At 43.0% G+C, this 19,748-nt stretch overlaps 1 protein-coding gene across 6 annotated transcripts in view; it reads left to right on the top strand.

The window, feature by feature from the left end:
• Nucleotides 1-14,553, top strand: part of cadm1a (cell adhesion molecule 1a) — a 221,454-nt gene extending 206,901 nt beyond the window's left edge. For all 6 annotated transcript variants that reach the window (XM_029250998.1, XM_029250997.1, XM_018755413.2 and 3 more), the window contains 2 exons: nucleotides 9,461-9,589; nucleotides 10,600-14,553. In XM_029250998.1, coding sequence (XP_029106831.1) covers nucleotides 9,461-9,589; nucleotides 10,600-10,718 — 248 coding nt within the window. In that variant the 3' untranslated portion in view covers nucleotides 10,719-14,553. The remainder of the gene's footprint in view (nucleotides 1-9,460; nucleotides 9,590-10,599) is intronic.
• Nucleotides 14,554-19,748: the final 5,195 nt, after the last annotated feature.

The raw sequence follows: 19,748 nt of genomic DNA, 5'->3' as shown, positions 1-19,748 counted from the left end.
AGCTCTGGAACAACGGTGATTTAAAAGCCTTTTAGCACCCGTGGTTTTCTGTTCAGAGGACCTCGCCATTGTTCCACCGCAACAAAGAAGCGCTCTCCATCTGCGTCACTTCGACTTCGATGTGCGGTGAAGGGCGGAAGAAACGAGAAAAGCCGGCTAAATCTGTTCAGGTGCAGTCAGATTAACTTCCAAAGGTTAATGGTACGCGCGGTGCGGGATGTGCTCTGTCCTGTGCATATACGCCGCTCGGGCTGCTTTTTTTCCCCTTAACTAATTTTGGTGTGAGGAAACTGGCAACTTTACTCATTTGTGCGGAGGAACCGTTTCTCAGAAATGCCTGTCAACCTCTGGACCCTGCCGTTTAACCAGCTTTCAGAGGTTGCCCTCTGTTCTGTTCGGCCTCAACCGCTGGCTCTTGGCCCGATTCTGTCCGCCCTTCAGCACGGTAAATATAGATCTTCGGGAGTTATTCCGAGGCGTGGTAATGACAAGGCTCCGGGCGCTCTGACGGTGGAGGGCCGGGTCTCGCGGAGGGTATGATAAACAGACGGCTAGGAAGAAGAAAGGAAAGCTTGAAGCCTCGTCAGCCGCTCTTCTGCCGTCTCCTTCAAACCCAAGGTCTTTTTGTCTGCCTTGCTTTATGTCTGAGGCCAGCGGTGAAGCGTTTGCCCTGTGCGAATAGCGTAAGAACTCTCTGCTATGGAGAATGCCGCGAAACACCTGGGCTTACCCTGAAGGTGCAACACTTGCCATTCCTTTGCCGTGACATGACCAAGGTCACGGTCCACAGGCCGCGATGGATCCTTCATGGCGCATCCTCCTTCTTAGACGGTCAGTGGCTAAAAAAATGACTTGTGTGTCCTACAGAACCTCTGAGTTCCTCATGAACTGATTGGAAACTCGTATGGCAAGTATGAAATTATTAAAGACCAAACCTCGAAGATTGAGAAGCATAATAGGTAGTACTCGCTCGTCTGAATTAAATAGTTTTTTTATCCAAAAAAAAAAAACTAAAAAATAGTCCTTTTCTCCAATCTGGTTTAGTCTTGTTGGATGTTATTTATTGAATAATTAGTGTTAATGCGTTTAACAGGAACTCTTTCAGACCCCAAAGATTACAACAGGGTAAATTGACTGTAACCGGTGACTTGCCTTTTATAGGCCTTGTTTCAGTAGAGTCACCCATTGTTGGTTTATTATTTAAAATAACAAGATCTCCCTTCCATGGTATGCTTTTAATTCACACCTGTTTACAGAACAGACGTGTTATTATTTATGAAACAATGCATCGAGCACCTTCAGAGACCTCGCTAGTTTGAAGCTGCTCTTCATAGAAGTAAGTCCAGTCAGTTGGGATGCCTTTCAAATAAATCTTACGGAGTTATGATGGCACATCAATTCCACATCTTATATAGCGAGATCCTGCATGGTCATCTTGTTAGAAGGGCCGGTGTGTGGAAGTGAGAGTCTTACTTTAGCAGCTTGCTTAGTGGATGCTGAGCTGTTGGATCAATGCACAGAACAAACAGTGTGTCTGTGTAGAGCAGAACCAGTCCAGCGGGAATGGTTAAACACACAAGAAGAGGCCCTTTTGTGATTGCTTACGGATTTAATGTTTGTACAAGAGTTATAGCACATGTACTCACCGTACGGCATCTCATTACAGAATATCAGAATACAAAAAGACACTTCCAATTTATTTTCACACCTACTTCTTCTCAAAGCTACAACTGTCAAAAATAGGTGTGAAGTGGCAGGAAAGGTGAGAGGCTATCAAAATTTCCAATGGGGCGCATTAATATTAAAATAGTGGCAGTACCAGATTTATTGCATCATCATATAGAGTCCTTTAAAGTGATAACCCGGAGAATGGCACAAATGTCCAATGTGTCTACGCCCTGAGAGCAGTTGCTGATACCCTGTCCTCCCCCAGGCCCCCCTCTCTGGCACATCTGTACAAGGCTACCGAAATGGAAAGGCTGACACTTCAGATACAATGAGCAGCATGTTCATTGTGAAAACTTTCACTCAGGGTGCGTTCAGAAGCGGAACGATGCATTATGCATGAAGCGGAGATTAAATGGACTTAAACAGGTTAAAGAGGCGTTTAATGACAGTGCAGCTTTGGAGGAGACCTGCGTAAGGTGGTTAGAGTTGAGCCGCAAGCCTGCCGCTGCTGTGTCAGCAAGTCGCCGGGCCTTGCGCCGCATTGCATTTTTCTGCGTTGTGCCCTGCGGAACCTCCCACGCATCCCCGCACCCCCCGACAGCTGCCTGGCCACACCGCTGTCATCGCTAATGCCTAATTAGGAGAGTAGAAGATCCAATTAAAAGATCTCTTGTCTTTCATATCAGTGGCCAACAGATCCTTTCAAAGGCAACATTTTGTCGCCCCTGGGCTGGCTGGCCGGCACCACGCTTCTTCCCCTATATCCTCCTCGCACCGATCACACTTGAGTAATCGCGGCGCGTCTGTGCGCCCGCGGTCACGCCGTCTCAGCCACCTTGCGAGATGGGATTTCCAAGAACGCCGGGCACTGTCATAGAGAATGCTTCCGCAGCCCCCACCGGTGTTAATCCCAGGGAGCCTTACCCTGGCAGGTTTCTTAACGAGTTTTAACACTCGCACAAATTTGCTTGTTTGGGGAGTTTCAAGCACAGGAGATGCAGCCTGTATGTGCGGAGGCCCACCGTGCCTTCTCCGACCGGCTTTCGCTTCTCTCCACAAACCATTAACAGTATTTGAACTCGCAGAAAAAAGCAATGCACCGAATTGCACCTCCTACAAATTTACAGTGCCGTATCTGTGAGACGTGGGGAGAAATGCTTAAGTGGAATACCCTTTGTTTTTTGTTTTTTTTTTAAATCCTCATTTATTATGAAAATCTGGCAGTAAACATTGCAGAGAAGCAGGCTCACAGCTCCTGTCAGTCACAATGTGTGTGCGGTGCTGATGTTGCGTGGCAGAGACTCGGTTGCCTGCTGTTGCATCATGCTGGGAGACGTGGGAGTCCATCCCCACGCTGCTCCAGAGAGCGCAGAGGGAGGGGCGGAGCTGCACATCCCTCCTGGTCCGGGGAGGCCAATCAGCGAGGCGAGTTGGGAAAATCAGCCGTGCCATCTGGGGAGGGGTTCGGATCCATTACCGGCGGGGGGGGGAGGTGCTGGGAATGCAGTGAACGCTTGGCCCAGGTTCTCTCATTACAAACTGAAAGTGCCAGCCCTTCTTTAATTCTGTTTTAGGCAGAGGAATGTAGCGTGCGTCTTCAGTCAACACGCGCAAATTTGTGTATCGCAGTTTCACTTTAATATTCTGAAGAAATATTTGTGAAAATGTGCCTTTAAATGTATACATGTAAAGCTTCGTATGTAGAATTTAGCATGTAGTCCGTCACTGTCTTCCCACGTTGAGACGTGTTCTGTGAACGGTCTTCGGTCATCCCCGGCGCCCGGTAATCCGACCAAACAGAATGAGACAGTTTATCCTCGGCGAGGAATGTTATCAGTGAGCGTCATCAAACCACGAACGTCGGCCGCACGTTCGGAACCGCGAGCACGTCGGGCGCGTGGGTGTCCGTGTTCGCACTTCACTAAAGAGTTTACCGAAGATGTCCCGTCAGCAAAAAGAAAACACCGGGCGCATTTTTCAGCTTGAGAAAGATTAGTTACTAGCGGAGGCGAGCGTTGATGTTCACCTGGGGACAGCATCTGCCCGAGCGTTGGCTCGGAAAGCGACTGAAGGGTCGGCATGGAAGGCGTAGAACCAGAGCAACACAACCAGCAGTGGTCCAGTACCAAGAAGGAGCAGTAACTGGCTAAAGCTGGGTAAAGTGTTGGGGGGGAGTTGTGAATCATGCACTGCAGGCATCATCGCATCGTCACATTGTCCTCTTTCAGCAGTGTGCCAAAATAGCAAGTGCTTCAGCAGAACATACCAATTCCCGCACTTTGTTTGCTGCCACAGAAGAGGAAAATGAGGAGATTTACATAATCCAAATGTATCCAGAAGTCTGTACTTAGACAGGTAAGAAATGTAAGCAAAGCTACTTCAGAATCCACGTTTTCGGCGCTCGATGTCGAATGTGCCAGGGGCGTCCGGCGGACCTTCGCTTCGGCGAAAATGACACGGCGGCGACATCCTTTTTAGGGTGACGTGTTAAATTTGGAGAGAGCGCCCCGCTCTTCGCCCTGCAATATTTTCACAGCGTGCCAAGGTGCCGTTGTCTCGGCTTGAAATTCGTAACCGGTAATTACTGTCTGACTGCTTCCATCCTGGTGGAGTCTTTGGAGGACTGTGCCGTTGAGCTTTGTTAGCAAGAAACGCCATCCCTGCGGAGCGCGCCGTACAAAAGTGGAAAGGTCTGTGCGTGCGTGCGTGCGCACCTGTACGAGTGTGTGCATGCAGGTAGAGGGAGGTGCAAAGGGGCAGGTGGCCGTTTACATGTTCCCTTTACGAGGAAGAATTGCTGAGAATTCGGTCTCAGCTAGCAGCGGTTTTGCTCACCTTAAGTTATGTAGGTGTGGAAATTAAAATTTTTTTGGCCCGTTACCTGGTGGGAATCACGGAGTGGTTTATTTTTAAGCATAGCAAAGGCACAAATTAAAAGTCGCCGTGTTAGAGCTACGAAAAATACCACCGGCTACTTCCCACGTGCTTCAAAAAATTACATGCAAAATTGCTTTTAACGATTAATTTATTGCGGTAAAGATACCTGTGGCTTTTTTAGTTCCGTTCTGTTGCACGCTGCAAGATTGTTGGGCGCGGCGTCTTTGCCGACTCGATTGTCCTCGACGACTCGCAGGAGGCCGCGGTGCTGAACTCCATCAGGAAAGCGTGTTGCGCAGTAACTCGCAGTGACAGGGTTCGCGCTGCCCCAGGAGCACCCCCCGGAGAAATGCCTTCCTCCTTCCATCCGCTCTGTTTTCGCTTTGCAATTTCACTTGAACCTTAAGGTCCTCGTTTCATTTTGTGCTTTGGTCTGATGTTTCTCTCCTCCTCCTGTCTTTATCTGGACTTGAACACTTGAATCAAATGTCACCCTTTGTGTGTTTCTGGGGTTTTTTGTTATTTTCAGTTGTATTATTACAGTTTTTTAGATTGTCGGTATCCGATATGTCACCTTCTCGACTCTGCCTCAGCAGTTGTGTAATTTTTAAGCGTGGGAGGGGCCGAAATTAAGTCGCTTTTAATTATGGATTCCAAAAGTGCTTCCGTGTACCAAGCAGAAGGGTACGCAATGGTACGAACTTGGGAATATGCCATAAATGTATTGTTAACTAGATAAATCAAACTTTTGCATTAGGACGAAGGGTTGAGCCGCCTTTCATCGGACAGTCCCATCTTTCATAACCTCGTTTTTGTCGAAAGGTATTCGGCTAATTTCAGTAGTTTCACTTACGACATACCCCGTAGCACCTGTGATGGAAATTCATTCCAATCCCTGGATGAGCAGTGCCGTTATATATAAACTCAAATGCTCCGGTAAATGTCCAAGGAATAACCTTAAACAGGGATGGTAGCTGATTAAAATTGGTTGCATCGATGGACACCCGGGTATCCGTCGGTTACTCCTTCGCCTCGGCGGACCCGCTCGCCTTCGGTAGACACAAAACATCCTTATGATTTTGCTGCGGCATTATAGCAAAGGTGTGACAAACTTTTGCTAGCTGTGAAAATCCGATTTAGAACGGCGAAGGAGGCGTTGCCCGTATAAGCAAGCTGTTATCAGCGAGATCCAAAAGCAAATTACTGTGTCAGAAACGGTTAGGATTTAGGCATCAGTGTGTCACTTAAATTGTAACTGGTCTTGGCCAAGCCCTATGGGAGGCGATAAACCGCAGCCAGTGCCTTGAAATGTACCTTCATAAAAATTGTAATGTATAGTATACATGTCAATTATGTAGTACACAAAGTACTTATTTTGAACAGAGCCATGGCCCCGGTAAATGGGTGTCTGTTCGGGTGTCCGTGGGAGTGCGTCTCCGTCACTGGAAGCATCAGAAGGACGGCCGCTCGGGCGCCAGGGGAGGGCGTGTTTCCCCGTGTCGGATGAAAGAGCGGAAAAAGGCCCGTGAAGCGAGACCATTTTGCGAGACCCCCCTTCTCCGCCACTGCGCCGGAATGCTGGGGACGGGCACGCAGGGGAGCGCGGGAGGAAAAGGCTTTCCGAGCGCCCCCTCGCAGGTGCGGCAACCCTGCGGCGATGACGTTCGGCCCCCCCGCCCGCACCCCCGACACTAGGTTCAGGTGACTTTGAGAGGCTGTCGGCGCAGAAGGTGAGAGAGGGGATGCCTGCCGGTGGTCACAGCCTCTGCCAGCCCCGCACAGCTGTTGTTGTGGCAGACATTTGCTGTTTAATTGCTGTCACTTCAGTACAGATGCTAAATGAGACCCATAAAGCTCTTGCAAGCACCCCACTGTAGTGCGCGAGTCGTGCTGCTGGCTCGGAACCGTGCGGATCAATGGAGAAACCGTCTCGGCTCCTCTATAAATTCCAGCTGCGGTTGACGCGACGTCAGGGTACGATTGGCGGTACCGCTTCCTTTCGGCTCCAAATACCGAACTGGAGTTCCGTCGGCAGTAACGGCTCGTCTATAAGCGCAGCCTAATGCAAAATATTGAATTACTCATTCTTTTCAATTTACATTTTCAGAGTAATTTTCAGTTTAATTAAAGTGCCAAATTTCCCTGATATATGGAATATTCCTGGGGCTGAATTATGGAATCAGATTAGACTTTGGTTGTTTTGAGAATAACAAATTTCGAAGCCATCTGGCTCTTAAATTGTACTGTTATGTGCAAGCGCTGGTTCACCGTGCCTTTTTATTAAATTACATTTTTAAATCACTTTGGATGCTGTTTCCGAAAAACACCGTGTACCGTCGAGGTGCGGTCCCAAGACACCCCGGTTTGTCTTTGGGCGCCGAACGGAGTGTGGCGGGCAAGGGCCGGAGCGCGAGGACGGGGAAGGGGCCGCAGTAAGATGGGAAGCGACAGGCTTTTCCTCGGCGCCCTCCATCTGCCCAGTTATGTTAGTTATTATCAAGTGCACGCAGTCACGGGTGGTGACCCAAGGAGATGTTCGGCCCATCACGGGACAGGCCTGCGTCTAGACATCCCCCACCCCCTGCCAAAATTTGAAATTAGCTGAAGCAAGAGTGGCATTTACAGGTGGGACTCTAGACGCATGTTTATTTGTCAGTCTTGACAGACCCAGGCAAAAAAAAAAAAAGTCCACATTAACATCTTAATAGGAAAGTGTATTAAGGTACGTCTTTACCTTCTCGTTGACAACGGAGAATTAGGTGTCAGAGGGATTTCTGCTGACTTTAATTGATTCCGCCTTTAGGAAATCTAAAGTCAAAATAGCCTATTAGGTTCATCAAGTCGAGTTTGGTTGTGCTGGGCAGGATGTGAAGCGCCGCTGCTCCACAGTCCCACCTGCGTGTTCTTACAGAGGGAGACAAAGGGAGGGACAGGGCGCCGTGCGCCCTCCGCTCGCCCCCGTCACGGACTCCCGGCGCGTTTTTTTTTCGTCTTCGTTATTTCTAATAAGTTTTGGCCAGCCGTTTTGTTTGAGGCTCCCGCAGGAAATTCATAGCTCTCAGATGTATGCCGGAGATGAGAGCAGGGGATTGCAAATTGTAAATAGGGAACGCCAGATGCATTCCTTCTGACAGTTTTGCAAAAGCTTGCATGTTTAGATTGCCTTTTTCTTTCCTTACCGCCCCCCCCCCCCCCACCCCACCCCAATGATTCTGCCTGTGCTTTAATATCTATTTCACTGAGAATATTGTGGGATGGATGCATAAAGCAGTAATAAATCTAGAAATCTAAATGTAGACCTGGAGTGACAAGGAAAAAGGCCTTTGAATGGTGGTAATTTATTAAAGTGCAGTTCTGATTTCCAGTCCCAGCTATTATTCCACTCATAAATGTGCCAGCCACGTCCGTATATACCCTTCTATTTGGCTGCCTGACTGATACTTGTTTCCCATAAAAGTCCTGTCACTTTATTTTCTACTCCTCATCTCCTACCAAACGCTTTAATTTCCGAGCTCAAACTAGAGATATCGATGAAAAATTTAGCTCCTCCTTTATGCAGCCAAGAACCAATCAACTCCACAAACCACCATTAACTTTGGGTGTCATGGATCCCTACACTTGATCAATAAGCTTCACATATCATTAGGGTTTCGGGCATCAGACACCTGCCTTGTTCCTTAACTGGAGAGGTATAAATCTTTCTTAAAAACTGCCTGAGTCTCACACTTTTCTTCTTGTGGACAAAATGTATTTCTCCAGCTTTGACAGGAGACGGCGTCGTGAGCAGATTTATCTCTACGCCTGCGCTTACTCTCTAAGATTGAAGTTGAGAACCTTCGCGTAATGCTTCATACATCATATACGAGCCAGAATATTTTACACTTCAATGTTTTGCTTTGTTAGAACTGCAGAATATGTCAATAGCACAGCTGTAATGGAACTGTCAGGAGAAATATTCCCATTAAGCAGTGAAATATATGTTCAAAAAGCACAAATTATGGATACAGTGTACACAACAGCACATACATTAGAAATGTTCCTCGATATGAAGAAGTGTTATCCGTAGGCCATTGATATAGAGCATAAGCGATAAAGGGTTGACAGAATATAGTGGCAGTCACTTTCAGTAATTAATGACATTTTGGTAATCATTATGATACATTCTGTTTTTAGGCAGTCATTTGTCTTCAGCATGACATTTACATTCCTGTTTTAGATTCCCATCAAATTTTTCTTGCCATCAATATTCGTTCAGAAAGGTCAAACCTAATTTAATCCCGAGGTGAAAGACAGGCACTCGCATCTTTTTACTTCTGAGATGCAGGGAGCCTAGTAGTGTTTGTGAGCATCTTTTGGGATTAGTGCATTAAAATAAATGGCTAAAAGCTTTTGAAGAACAATTGCAGCAGGCCTCTTCCAAAAGTTCAGTACAACATAGTAAAACGGATGTTGTCTCCTTTTGTCTGCAGTTGTGGAACGTGTGCTTTGAGATGCGGTTTTGAAGCCTATACTATGAACTGGTGGTTATAAGCTATGTTTTTAAATTGAAATGTGGCATTTTTAGCATGTGATTTCAGATTTACTTGTATTTTATTAAATGCGTGTAATAAAATGTGCTTAGCTTTATGTTGCATTCCATCTGGCTTTGTTATAACGTTGGTGGTTTCCGGAATAAATCCTGCTTTGTATTTAGATAGCAACACTTACACTTTCCGGCACATGATTACGGCTAAATTCGCAATAGATCTGTCCTTCTTTGATTATATGTACAGAAGCATTGCTCCACACCTACTGTCTGAATTGGAATTAGGATCTCTAGGATGATGCTGAGATGTCATTCATTTGAACGATTTTTTAAATAGATAGGCTGCTGAGTAATTCATTTTTTTAATTAACTTGTTTTTGCTACCTTCAGATTCCAGAGCAGGTGAAGGAACCTCACCGTCGGTGGACCACGCAGTCATCGGAGGTGTCGTTGCAGTTGTGGTGTTCGCCATGCTGTGTCTACTCATCGTCTTGGGTCGGTACTTCGCGAGACACAAAGGTAAATGTGGCCGACGGTTCCCAATGATTTAACAGATCCATCAGAGCGGCAAGGGTAAAATAATTGTACTGCAAAATGCATTGTGTTTAAAAGAATAAATAAATTAACAGAACATAATTGTAATCAATTAATTTTGTTTCATGTTCCATTCAGCTTTGTATTGCCTTCCTGTAAAAATACTGAAGCTTGTATTAAAGCACAAAATCCCCTGTAAATTATTCTGTTTTTGCATCCACAGTGAGTTGAATATCCCTTAGTGAATATCGTACTTAATTTTTTTTTTTTTTTTTTTTTTTTTTTTAAATTGCAGCCTGCAATGTTGTTTTTTATTATCTGGCTAAAGACTGCTGGGAAGTCTCAGATCCCTATGAGAAGTCTGCGTTAAGACTGCATTGCTTATTCCTGCCTCCGTGTGAACTTGACAAGGTTAATGCAAAGGTGCAAGTGAAGCCCCCCTTGCAGAGTAGAAAATGTTTAGCTCTTCCTCTGTTGCAGGATTAAAGTGTGAATGTGAGCCAAGCTTGAAATTGACCAAGGGTCTCCATGAGCTCACTTTAGACTTGACTGAGGAGCATTAATGTGAATGGAATGGGACTTTGAAACAGTAGTTTGGTTTGACTTTTGTTTTTATCACTATGATAAATCCACTAGTTTCAAAAGCTTTATCAACTAAACCAATCCATCCGCTAAGACTGTCAGTAAAACGTCCGTAGCATTCGTTCTGCAAGAGTATTTGGGATTTAGTTTAATCACATTTTTTTTTCTTTTTTCCTTCTCCTAAATAAATAGAGATTATCTTCAGGACTCCGAGTCTTTAGTATATGTTACACAAGGATGTCTTAGCCCATTGAATCCGGCAGCACATCTCTTTGTGTGCATGACCTTTGTTTCATCTTAAACACTTACTGTGCCTTTACACTGTTAGTCTGCAAGTCACCTCTGGAAAATTAATTGTGTTCTAAATAGGTGGCCATTTAATTTTAAGTGTTTGCCTGGTCTGTCCCCCAAAGGCACCTACTTCACACACGAAGCAAAAGGAGCAGACGACGCGGCGGATGCCGACACGGCCATCATCAACGCCGAAGGAGGCCACAACAACTCTGATGAGAAGAAGGAGTACTACATCTAATCCTTTGGGCTGGGGGTGTTGCACCCCAGGCATGGGGCCACTTTTGGTTGGGGGGAGGGATGGGGTAGGGTGGGGGAGGGTCAAAGACATGGGCTTGGGTAGAATTAGGTACGAAGGGATGGGCTGGATGTGGGGAGCAGCATTCTGGGGTTGAAGGATGTTCAATCCGACATGTGCAGCTTAGGAGGAGCAGAGATTAGGAATGCGTGACCCGGTGGAGGTGTAGTGGGGTAGGAAGAGCACAGGAGGGACATTGCCAGAAATCACTGTAGCGAGCTTCACCATTAGACACCTCCCAAACTGCTGGTACTAATTTTGTTCGGTTCAACCATTTTGCAGACAATTCTGTGCCTTGTTCAGATTTTTGTTTTTTTACTTTTTGTTAATACATTTTCTTTAATATATTTTTTATTTTCCAGTATGCAACCACGTAATGCCCAACCCAGCGTACACACTTCTTCCCCACAGCTTTCCCTTTTTTAGCCTTGTTTTGTTAGCATTCCTGTTCGGCTAAAAATCACACAAAAATCACACCCAGCACCTCTGTGCATTTGTCCTGTTGTTAAAATGATAGCTTCTCTCCTGCATACCAAAATCTCAACAATGTATTTCTTCTATACTGTGAGTTGGCCTTGTAAGTACAAGCTGCTTCTACATTGCAGACCCCTTAACAATTTCAGAAACCAGAGGACTTAAGTTTATGTAAGATGCTTCTTTGTATGCTGTTGTCAACGTGAAAGACAGGCGTGAAAAGTCAGACTTAAAACACTGACAAAAAATCTTTGCAAGTGGACAGTAGAGGAGAACTGATCTTAATTGTACTGTTTGTTTTCAGGCCCATTTAATTGATCTTTTTTCCACTTTATTTTTTCACAAACGAGATATGCCAGTAAACTGAACATGGACAACCCAACAATAGACTAGTTGAGCGCGCGCACACACACACACACACACACAACTCAATTGCCATTGGAGTGGCATTTTCAGTTGTTGTTTTACGTTCGCTTTAGCGTTGAAGCTGTTAACACCGGGAGCTATTGTCTGCTCCTGTTTGCTGTCCTGTGTCTGTAAGAACAGTTTTGAATTGTTATTTTTTAAACAAACCCTCTACTTTTTTCAGCTTGCATCCCTTTCTGTCCTAAGCATCCATGTTCTTTCTGTTTGCAAATGACAAACTTCCTCAGCAGAGCTTTGAGCAGGAACTGCTACTCAATGATTTGGATTTCCCTATGATCCCGAGGGGGAAAATGTCCAGGAGGAATAAGAAAACAGTACCTTACGCAGGTTTAGATACTTGAAACAGTAAAACGAAGAAACAATGTGCTAACAAACTTTTGGTGGCACTGCTGTGAATTACACACACATTCATAAAATTGACAGATTTAAAAGCGGTAACAGAATAGACAAAAATAAACGTCACGTCGAAAATTATTATGTCTTCATACTCATTTTGAATACTTCTGTCCTATGGAGAAGGATCTTTCTTTTCAATATACAATTTCAAAAAACAGGTTTAGAAAAATGCCATTGATTTGAAATGTTTCTTATACTAGAAGAGCCATAACACCGAATTTGAAATGGACACAAAATACCTGTTGCAGCTACTATACATGTTTACCTTCTAAATCAGTTGCCAAAAGGGTGTAATGTATGTTAACATGGTAGAAATGGCAAAGAAAATACCTTTATATACGTAACTTGAGTATTTCCACTGTAGCCAGTGTCTCGAAAGCACATTTCGGTCGTTACAGTAGCTACAAGGAGCTTCAGCTGCCTCTCATTGTTCAGACAAACTTTGTTTCATTTCTTTCCTTCATGTTTCAAAGATGCTCAGTAAAAACTGTTCTTTGGTTCTATTTTGTGACGCCTATTTGTCTTGTGTACTTCCACTCCATATTACTGTACTGAAATAGAGAATAAGTGTAATGTCAAAAGACGACTAGCCCGCAACAGATTTATCATGTTGAAGATTTCCATCACATTATAATACAAAGCATATGTTTAATTGTGAAATAGTGTAGAACCAAGGCCTTAAACCCACTTCCCATGTCCTTGTGTGCACTATGGGACTTGTAGTCGCTTTACCGCAGCTGTAGAAATGTGGCTGTGTGTGTGGTTCGGTGTGTGCACACGTCTTCGCCACTTTTCACATCATCTGCATCCAGTTTCCCCTGAACAGTAAGGGGTGGAACGGAACATGTGTAACGTCTTTGAGTGACTCAAGCAGAAGAGAGGGAATTGATAAAGCCCATATTAGGAGAAATTTGGCACCTTTCTTTCCATGTTTTTTTTTTTTTTTTTGTCCCCACCCATTTTGCTATGCTCTACTGCATTTCAACATTCCCAGTGAATCTAGAAAATTCTGTCGGGACCATTCTGCAAAGCCCCTCTGGCACCATCCTACTTCCGTGAATGTTACACAGGGATCAATATGTGTTTTAAAAAAAAAAAAAAGAAAAAGAGCGAGATGTCTTTATATATTTACTTTGGTTTTGTAAATGTATTCTTTTGAATTGGACTAGACACTGACACTAACATTCATGGCGATGTCGAGGGCGTTTTAGCGGGACAACGCGTTTTGAAGGCTAAGAACCCTCTTGGCCTGGGGAGGATGGTGAAACGTCAGGTTAGGTGTGACATGATGCTTATGCTCTATTGTAGGAACCACGTCTTGGTTTTCTCTCTCTTCATTTGTGATCTGAAAACATGTAGAACTGAAGCTACAGAGTTGCAGTACTTTCAATTAAGATTTGAGATGGCGTGACTTGTATTTAATAGTGAGCATTATTTAGCTTTGGTCAAAAGTGTGGCGGCTTCTATTTAAACTGGATACACTGATTCTTCATTCACAGCTAATTGGACGCATTCTTCTTTTATGTACGTGAGCATTACGACACTATGGACTCATTCACTGATGGATAGACATTACAGACTGGGCCAATGTATATTTTGTTATACTTGATATGTTGAGACAACTACTAGTGTGTTTATGTGGTTTTGATCTATAACTACTGTCAGCGCCTCACAATCGGATGTACTTTAAACAAGGAGGAATAAAATTTATTCCAGCATAATTTACTCCACTGTTACACAATGGAACACCTCAATATTATCATTGCACAAAGAGCAGAATAAAACCATTGTTATGGGGAAAAAACGAGGTGTCTGCAAATAGGTTTTCAGTTTAATTTCGTTTAGTTGCTACGTTTGTTGTTGGAAGTTCATTCATTCTTTTTTTTTTTCTTTTTTTTTTCTTTTTAACGCCATCTAAGTACAAACTTGTTTGCGTGACAGTGTTACTGAAGTAGTTTTTTTTTTTTTTTCTTGCTTTTTTATTAACACTTTTTGTTCTGCCCTGTCTCAGGTTCATGGTCATTGAATGGTACGTCTTGCATCTCAGGTAGAATGCAAAAGTTTAAGCCCACATGAAAAATTATCTTAAAAAGCGAGTAAATTTGTTTTAAACCAGGAAACAAAAAAAAGGCTAATTTTGCATTTTAGCTGTACATGTTTTATGTATTTTCTTAATATACAGTGCACTGTATAAAATGTGTTAAGTATTGCTTTGTATAGACCTAGTTCACAAAGAAAGTGGTCAGTTTGTGAAAAGACACAGGAAAGAGTGAACGTGCTGTGCTACAATCAGAGTACACAACTTGTGACAGAGGTTTGGTTCGTAACAGTTTCTGTAACTCCCAGGAAGTGTGGTTGTTCATCACTCATTGTTTTAGGTTGATTATTTTGTCTTTCTGCTGTACTTGGCAATGTTACTGTGTATTAATGAAGAAAAATATCCATATGTTCCCATACACATTTTGTATTGGTTCATAAATAGACATTTTTACAAAAAAATACTGAAGAGTTCTTGTCTTAATAAAAAAAGATATTAATGTTCAGAATAACTGTGTTTGACTTGTATTTTGTTGCAAATGTTGTATTCTCTTCCAGGGAACATTTTTTTTCATTTGCTCTAATTTATCAAGTTGCGTGTTGTTCTTAAGGTCTTTCAAAAGAGTTTGAAACTGCCCTTGTGGTGTCGGCTTTGAAAAATTCACTCATTGGGGGAAAAATAATGGACTTGAAAGTGGAATTCCAGATGCTCAGAATCAGAAAAATATTGATTACCCTGACAAATTGCATATTGACAGGTCAACTCTTTACAAGGACACTTCTCCAGTTGTCTGTAATAGAGGTGATGTGCTGTATGCATCTTTTCTTGTCAATAACAGTGGTAGGTAGCCACACAGTGGTAGGTAGCTATGGTTACACAAGGGAAACACTTGTTTCCCTTATAACTTCATAAAATAGCAGATTACTGTGTTTGTCATTGCGTATGATTTGTGTAGAGTCACGCCGGTCTCACTCTGTGGTAACAAGAGTTTGTCACATAAAATACTTTCTACAATACTATAGTGCAATCAGAATACTTGAGCACATTCAAAACCAATTATAAAATGCAGAGTTTTAGTTTATCACCATTTATTACATTGTTCCAAGAGAAGAAATGCTACTGTGCCCTTTATGAACCCATTCAAGATGAATTACAGCATGTTGTGGGTCCATCGACCTGTAGCATAAACAGCTAATTAATAGAACAAGCACAAATAACTGATGGCTTTGCAGTCTGGTGCTTCAATATTAGTGTCAATATCAGCATCAGGTCACTGTAAATGAAGGCTAAATGAATGGTATAATTTAATTAGAAGATGGTTCAATGTCCTCCAAGAGGTTTCGTCATTGCAAAATCTCACCAGTTGTGAAATAGTAACATCACTGCAGGCAAGCTACAAATTTATTATTTGGAATTCACTGTATAGGCCCTATTATTTATCATTTCTGTTAAATCTGATATTTGTTTTTTGCATTTATGTGCTCATGAAATGTCAGACTTGAAGAGTTAGGCACATTTATGTATAAGCTGTACACATTTTTAAGTGTAGTCTTTGTGGCAGGTTATTGTTCTCTTGCGTTTCTTTGGGTTGTTGCATTGACGACCAGACAGACTTGATGGAACTGAGGTCCACGCAATTCATTTTCATTGTCTCTCTGAAAACTAATGCCCTTGATTTTTTTTTTTTTTTCTCCTAGCTGGTACCTTTATATAGACACATTGCAGATTAGGAGTGTTAGGAGCATTGCATGCTACGGTAGCACGAAATGCTCTTGTGTTAGTTATGTACATTGCATATAGTATATTCATACACATGTGCACAGTGTAGCTACTCGATATTAGACAGGGTTCAATTTTTTTTTTTTTTGCAGAGATGTAGTAGTGGTCCCATGATGTAAAAGGCATTGGAAATTACATATAAATTACATATAAATTAGTTTACCACAAAATCCAAAGTTGGATATGCACCAGTGATGAAATGACAGTGTTACAGAAATGTCTCTTCATTTGCTTCTTGTCATTTACATTTATTCATTATTGCAAATGTGCTTATGGCATGTTCAGTGCTGATATTAGATAGCAATTTAGGAAGATTTTTACGGCATGTTGCTTATTTATTAAGTTAATTAAGTGATTAAGACTGGTGTCGCTCTGCGAGTCAGTGCTCCACATACTAAGATCATTAGAAGGACAGGTTATATTTAGAGACATGTTCTAATGAATATTTTGGAACACCTCTGTGAATGGCTTACCGATGTGGTCCAGCTGCATTACTTTATTTTTAAATGTTTAAGTATATTAGTATTATATTTTGTCTCTAGACTAGGGTTGAAAGGTATATTTATGGTGCTCATAGTTCCCTAAGTGGCCCAACTATAGAACCCTTGAGCAAGGAACTTTGCTAGAATTTCTCCAGTGCTAACATTTAGCCTATAATTAATCCATCCATTGTCAGTAACTTCTTTAATGCGGGTCGTGGCAATCCAGAGCCTTTCCTAGTAGCGTAGGGCATTATTCAGGGTACACCCTGGATGGGCTATTAGTCCGTCAGAGGGCATTCACACATGCACACACTACAGGCAAATTAGAGTCACCAGTTCACCTGAAAGTAACGTCTTTAAGCCTTGGAAGGAAACCAGAGCACCCGGAGGAAACCCACTCAATCACAGAGAGGATATGCAAATTGACCATAGATTGAACTGGATTTCAACCCACATAAGGCACAGAGGCACCGAGGCTTGCCTACTGATCCACCATGCAACCTTATTTTTGTATTTTTTGCGTTGATCATCATTGGAAACCTCGATCTGAAGAGCAGCAAAACCTGGTATCACTGCGTATATGTGACCTCATGGTGCCTGTATGGACTGCTTTGTACAGTTTTTTCATTTGTTGTTGAAAGTCCCCCTCAAGTGGGTCTCATTCATCTGGGAGGCTTAAAATACCTAGAGAGGTGCAGTCACATCCCATGAGCACTCAAGCATGGCCCAACTCTTGATTGTATTCGTGACACAAGTATGGGCAATCACAGGGCACAATAAAGGTGTTTGCCCTCTAAAAGGGTTCCTTTCTCAGCCTAAGGATAGAGACCTTCACTTATCTTCTCCAAAACGCTGCTTTCTGTGATTTCCTTCTAAATGTGATTTCAACCTTTGGATTAAGACCAAACCTTTTTAACCTGGTCTTAAATGTTGTGCACTACATAACAACAAAGTGTAATCTGAGCAATTATTTTTGAGAACTTTATCTCAGCCACATAATGGAAATCCATCTTGAGATCAAGCCAAGCTACATAGGCCAGATGTTTCAGTTTGACTCCAGTGGCGTCAATAAAAGGGAAGGTCAACCTTGCTCACAATACTCATCTGGCTGCATGCCAATACCAAAAACCAGTTTTATATGCATTATTCACTCATTCACTCACTTGCATTAATCACTTGTTCTGGTCAGGGTCATGGTGATCCGGAACCTAGCCCGGAATCACGGGGCACAAGGCAAGAGGGGCAGAACGCCCCAGACGGGATGCCAGTCCGTGGCAGGGTATATCCCCTACTCATCAGGCATATATGATATACTTTATTAAACAAAAGTAATGACCCACTGGTCACAGAAAGCCCACTCAATGTCAAAACCAGTCACACAGACTCATACCCTGAGATACGTCCATTCGAGTCACAAGAATTGCACTTCTTTTATTTCATTCACTGTCCCCACTTTGGCTTATGAGGCATTTTATCTTTATGAGATCCAAGCTTGGATTTCATGCACCTCCCCATAGCTGAGCAGCACAAGTCGTTTACATTTGCATTGCTTTAGCAGATGTTTTCTTCAATGATTATAAACCAATGTTTAGCTGACATCTTTGTCCAAGGTGAGTCACAGTATTAAATACGGTGAACTGAACTCTCTAAAATCATTCACTCATTTGTACAGCAGAGAAATATAACACAAACACACAAGCAATTTAGAGTCACCAATTCACCTGAAACAGATAATTGGATTGTGGGAGGAAACCAGAGCACTCGGAGGAAACCCACTGAAACAGAAGTAGAGCATGCAAACTGCACACAGACCGAGTGGGGACCGAACCCTTGTCCGATCGCACAGCCCGGGCACTATGAAACACCTTGTCAACTTGTTCTGTGAGTGCAAACTATTTTAATTGAGTTCGTTGATTTCTTTTGTCTTTGCTTTTATGTTTTTTGCATTAAAGACTGAATGAATGCATGAATAGTATTAATGTCTAAAACACATTTAACAGAATTTTCTGACATTTTAGCATAAATGGGTGTCAGATGCAAGGCTCAGGAATGCCTTCAATGTACAAAAATTCACCTTACAAAGGTTTTTTTCGGAAGCGCACTGCCTTCATTAGCTGGGAAAACACTGTGTGCAGTTTATAAGCACACTTACATCTTCCCATAGCTGAACTATGTCTTTTAATGAAGCTCGTGGCATATTTCTTCTCATAAATTGTTTCAGCAGGTAATTGTTTAACATTGTTTTGCTACCTTTATCCTGAGAAGATGATGGGACTCCTGAATGCAATTTTTTTATGAACTCCTTAAGATCTTGAAGAAGGTCATAAAGAAACAATGTTTCTCTGTAGTGTTAAAGCTGGAAGTGTTCAGTAGGGTAGAGGGGTCTATACGTGACTGGTGATGTTGGCTGGTAGAGTAGTGGTTAGCGATGCTTCCTTTGGATGAAAAGATGATTGGTTTGAATCCCCCCTCCAGCTGTTGTACCCTTGAGTAAGGTACTTACCGTAAATTGCTCCACTAAAACTGTTTAACTGGGTAAATAATTGTAAGTGATATTGGTAAAAGATGTGATTTTTTGCACTTGTGCGTGAGTAGTTGGAGTAGTACTTGATGGGACACACACAACATTGGACTGAAGGTACAGCAACAGCTGTGAAAGTGACTTGAAAGTGTCACTATGGCTTTGCCCTTCCCTCAGGTTGCCTATAAACTCTGCATTTACCCCAAAACACATACAGTGCTTTCATTTTCTAGGGAGTATCAATTTTTCTCTCACATATTGAAAGACACGTCTCTTTACTGTGTTTTCCATTAGGGTGTCTCACACATTTGGACATGTTTGTGACGTAGTTCCGAAGCAGTGGACGCTGTCACAATACGGCATTACAAAGCATACACACGTTTAATAACCTTAAACACCCACTCTCTTTCATAACCTGCTTGTCCTGGTCAGGGTCCCGGGGGTCAGGAGCCTATATCGGAATAACTGGGAACAAAGCTGGGGTGGTACACCCTGGACTAAATACCAGACCGTCACAGGGTAGCCTCACACACACACTAAGGAGGACTGAACGTGTCCAGTTCACCTTCACTGCATGTCTTTGGACTACGGGAGGAAACCAGAGCACCTGGAGGAAACCCACACGGACAGGGTGGAGAATGAACGTGCAAACTCGTCACAGACTGAGCTGGATTCGAACCTCATTCTGAATGCCCAAACAGCCTAGGCACTAGGAGGCAACCACTACCTGCTGCGTCATTATAAACCAGCACCATAACCTTTTTTGGACACTGTTTAAACTCTATGAAAAGAACATAAGTGGCTTTGCTAAAATGTAAAAGTGTTAAATATTACCCTTTTACCAAGTTCTTTTTCTA

The sequence above is a fragment of the Scleropages formosus genome, chromosome 4 (genome assembly GCF_900964775.1).
Source record: "Scleropages formosus chromosome 4, fSclFor1.1, whole genome shotgun sequence".
NCBI classification, from domain to species: Eukaryota; Metazoa; Chordata; class Actinopteri; order Osteoglossiformes; family Osteoglossidae; genus Scleropages; species Scleropages formosus.
This window is presented reverse-complemented; position numbering and strand designations above follow the sequence as displayed.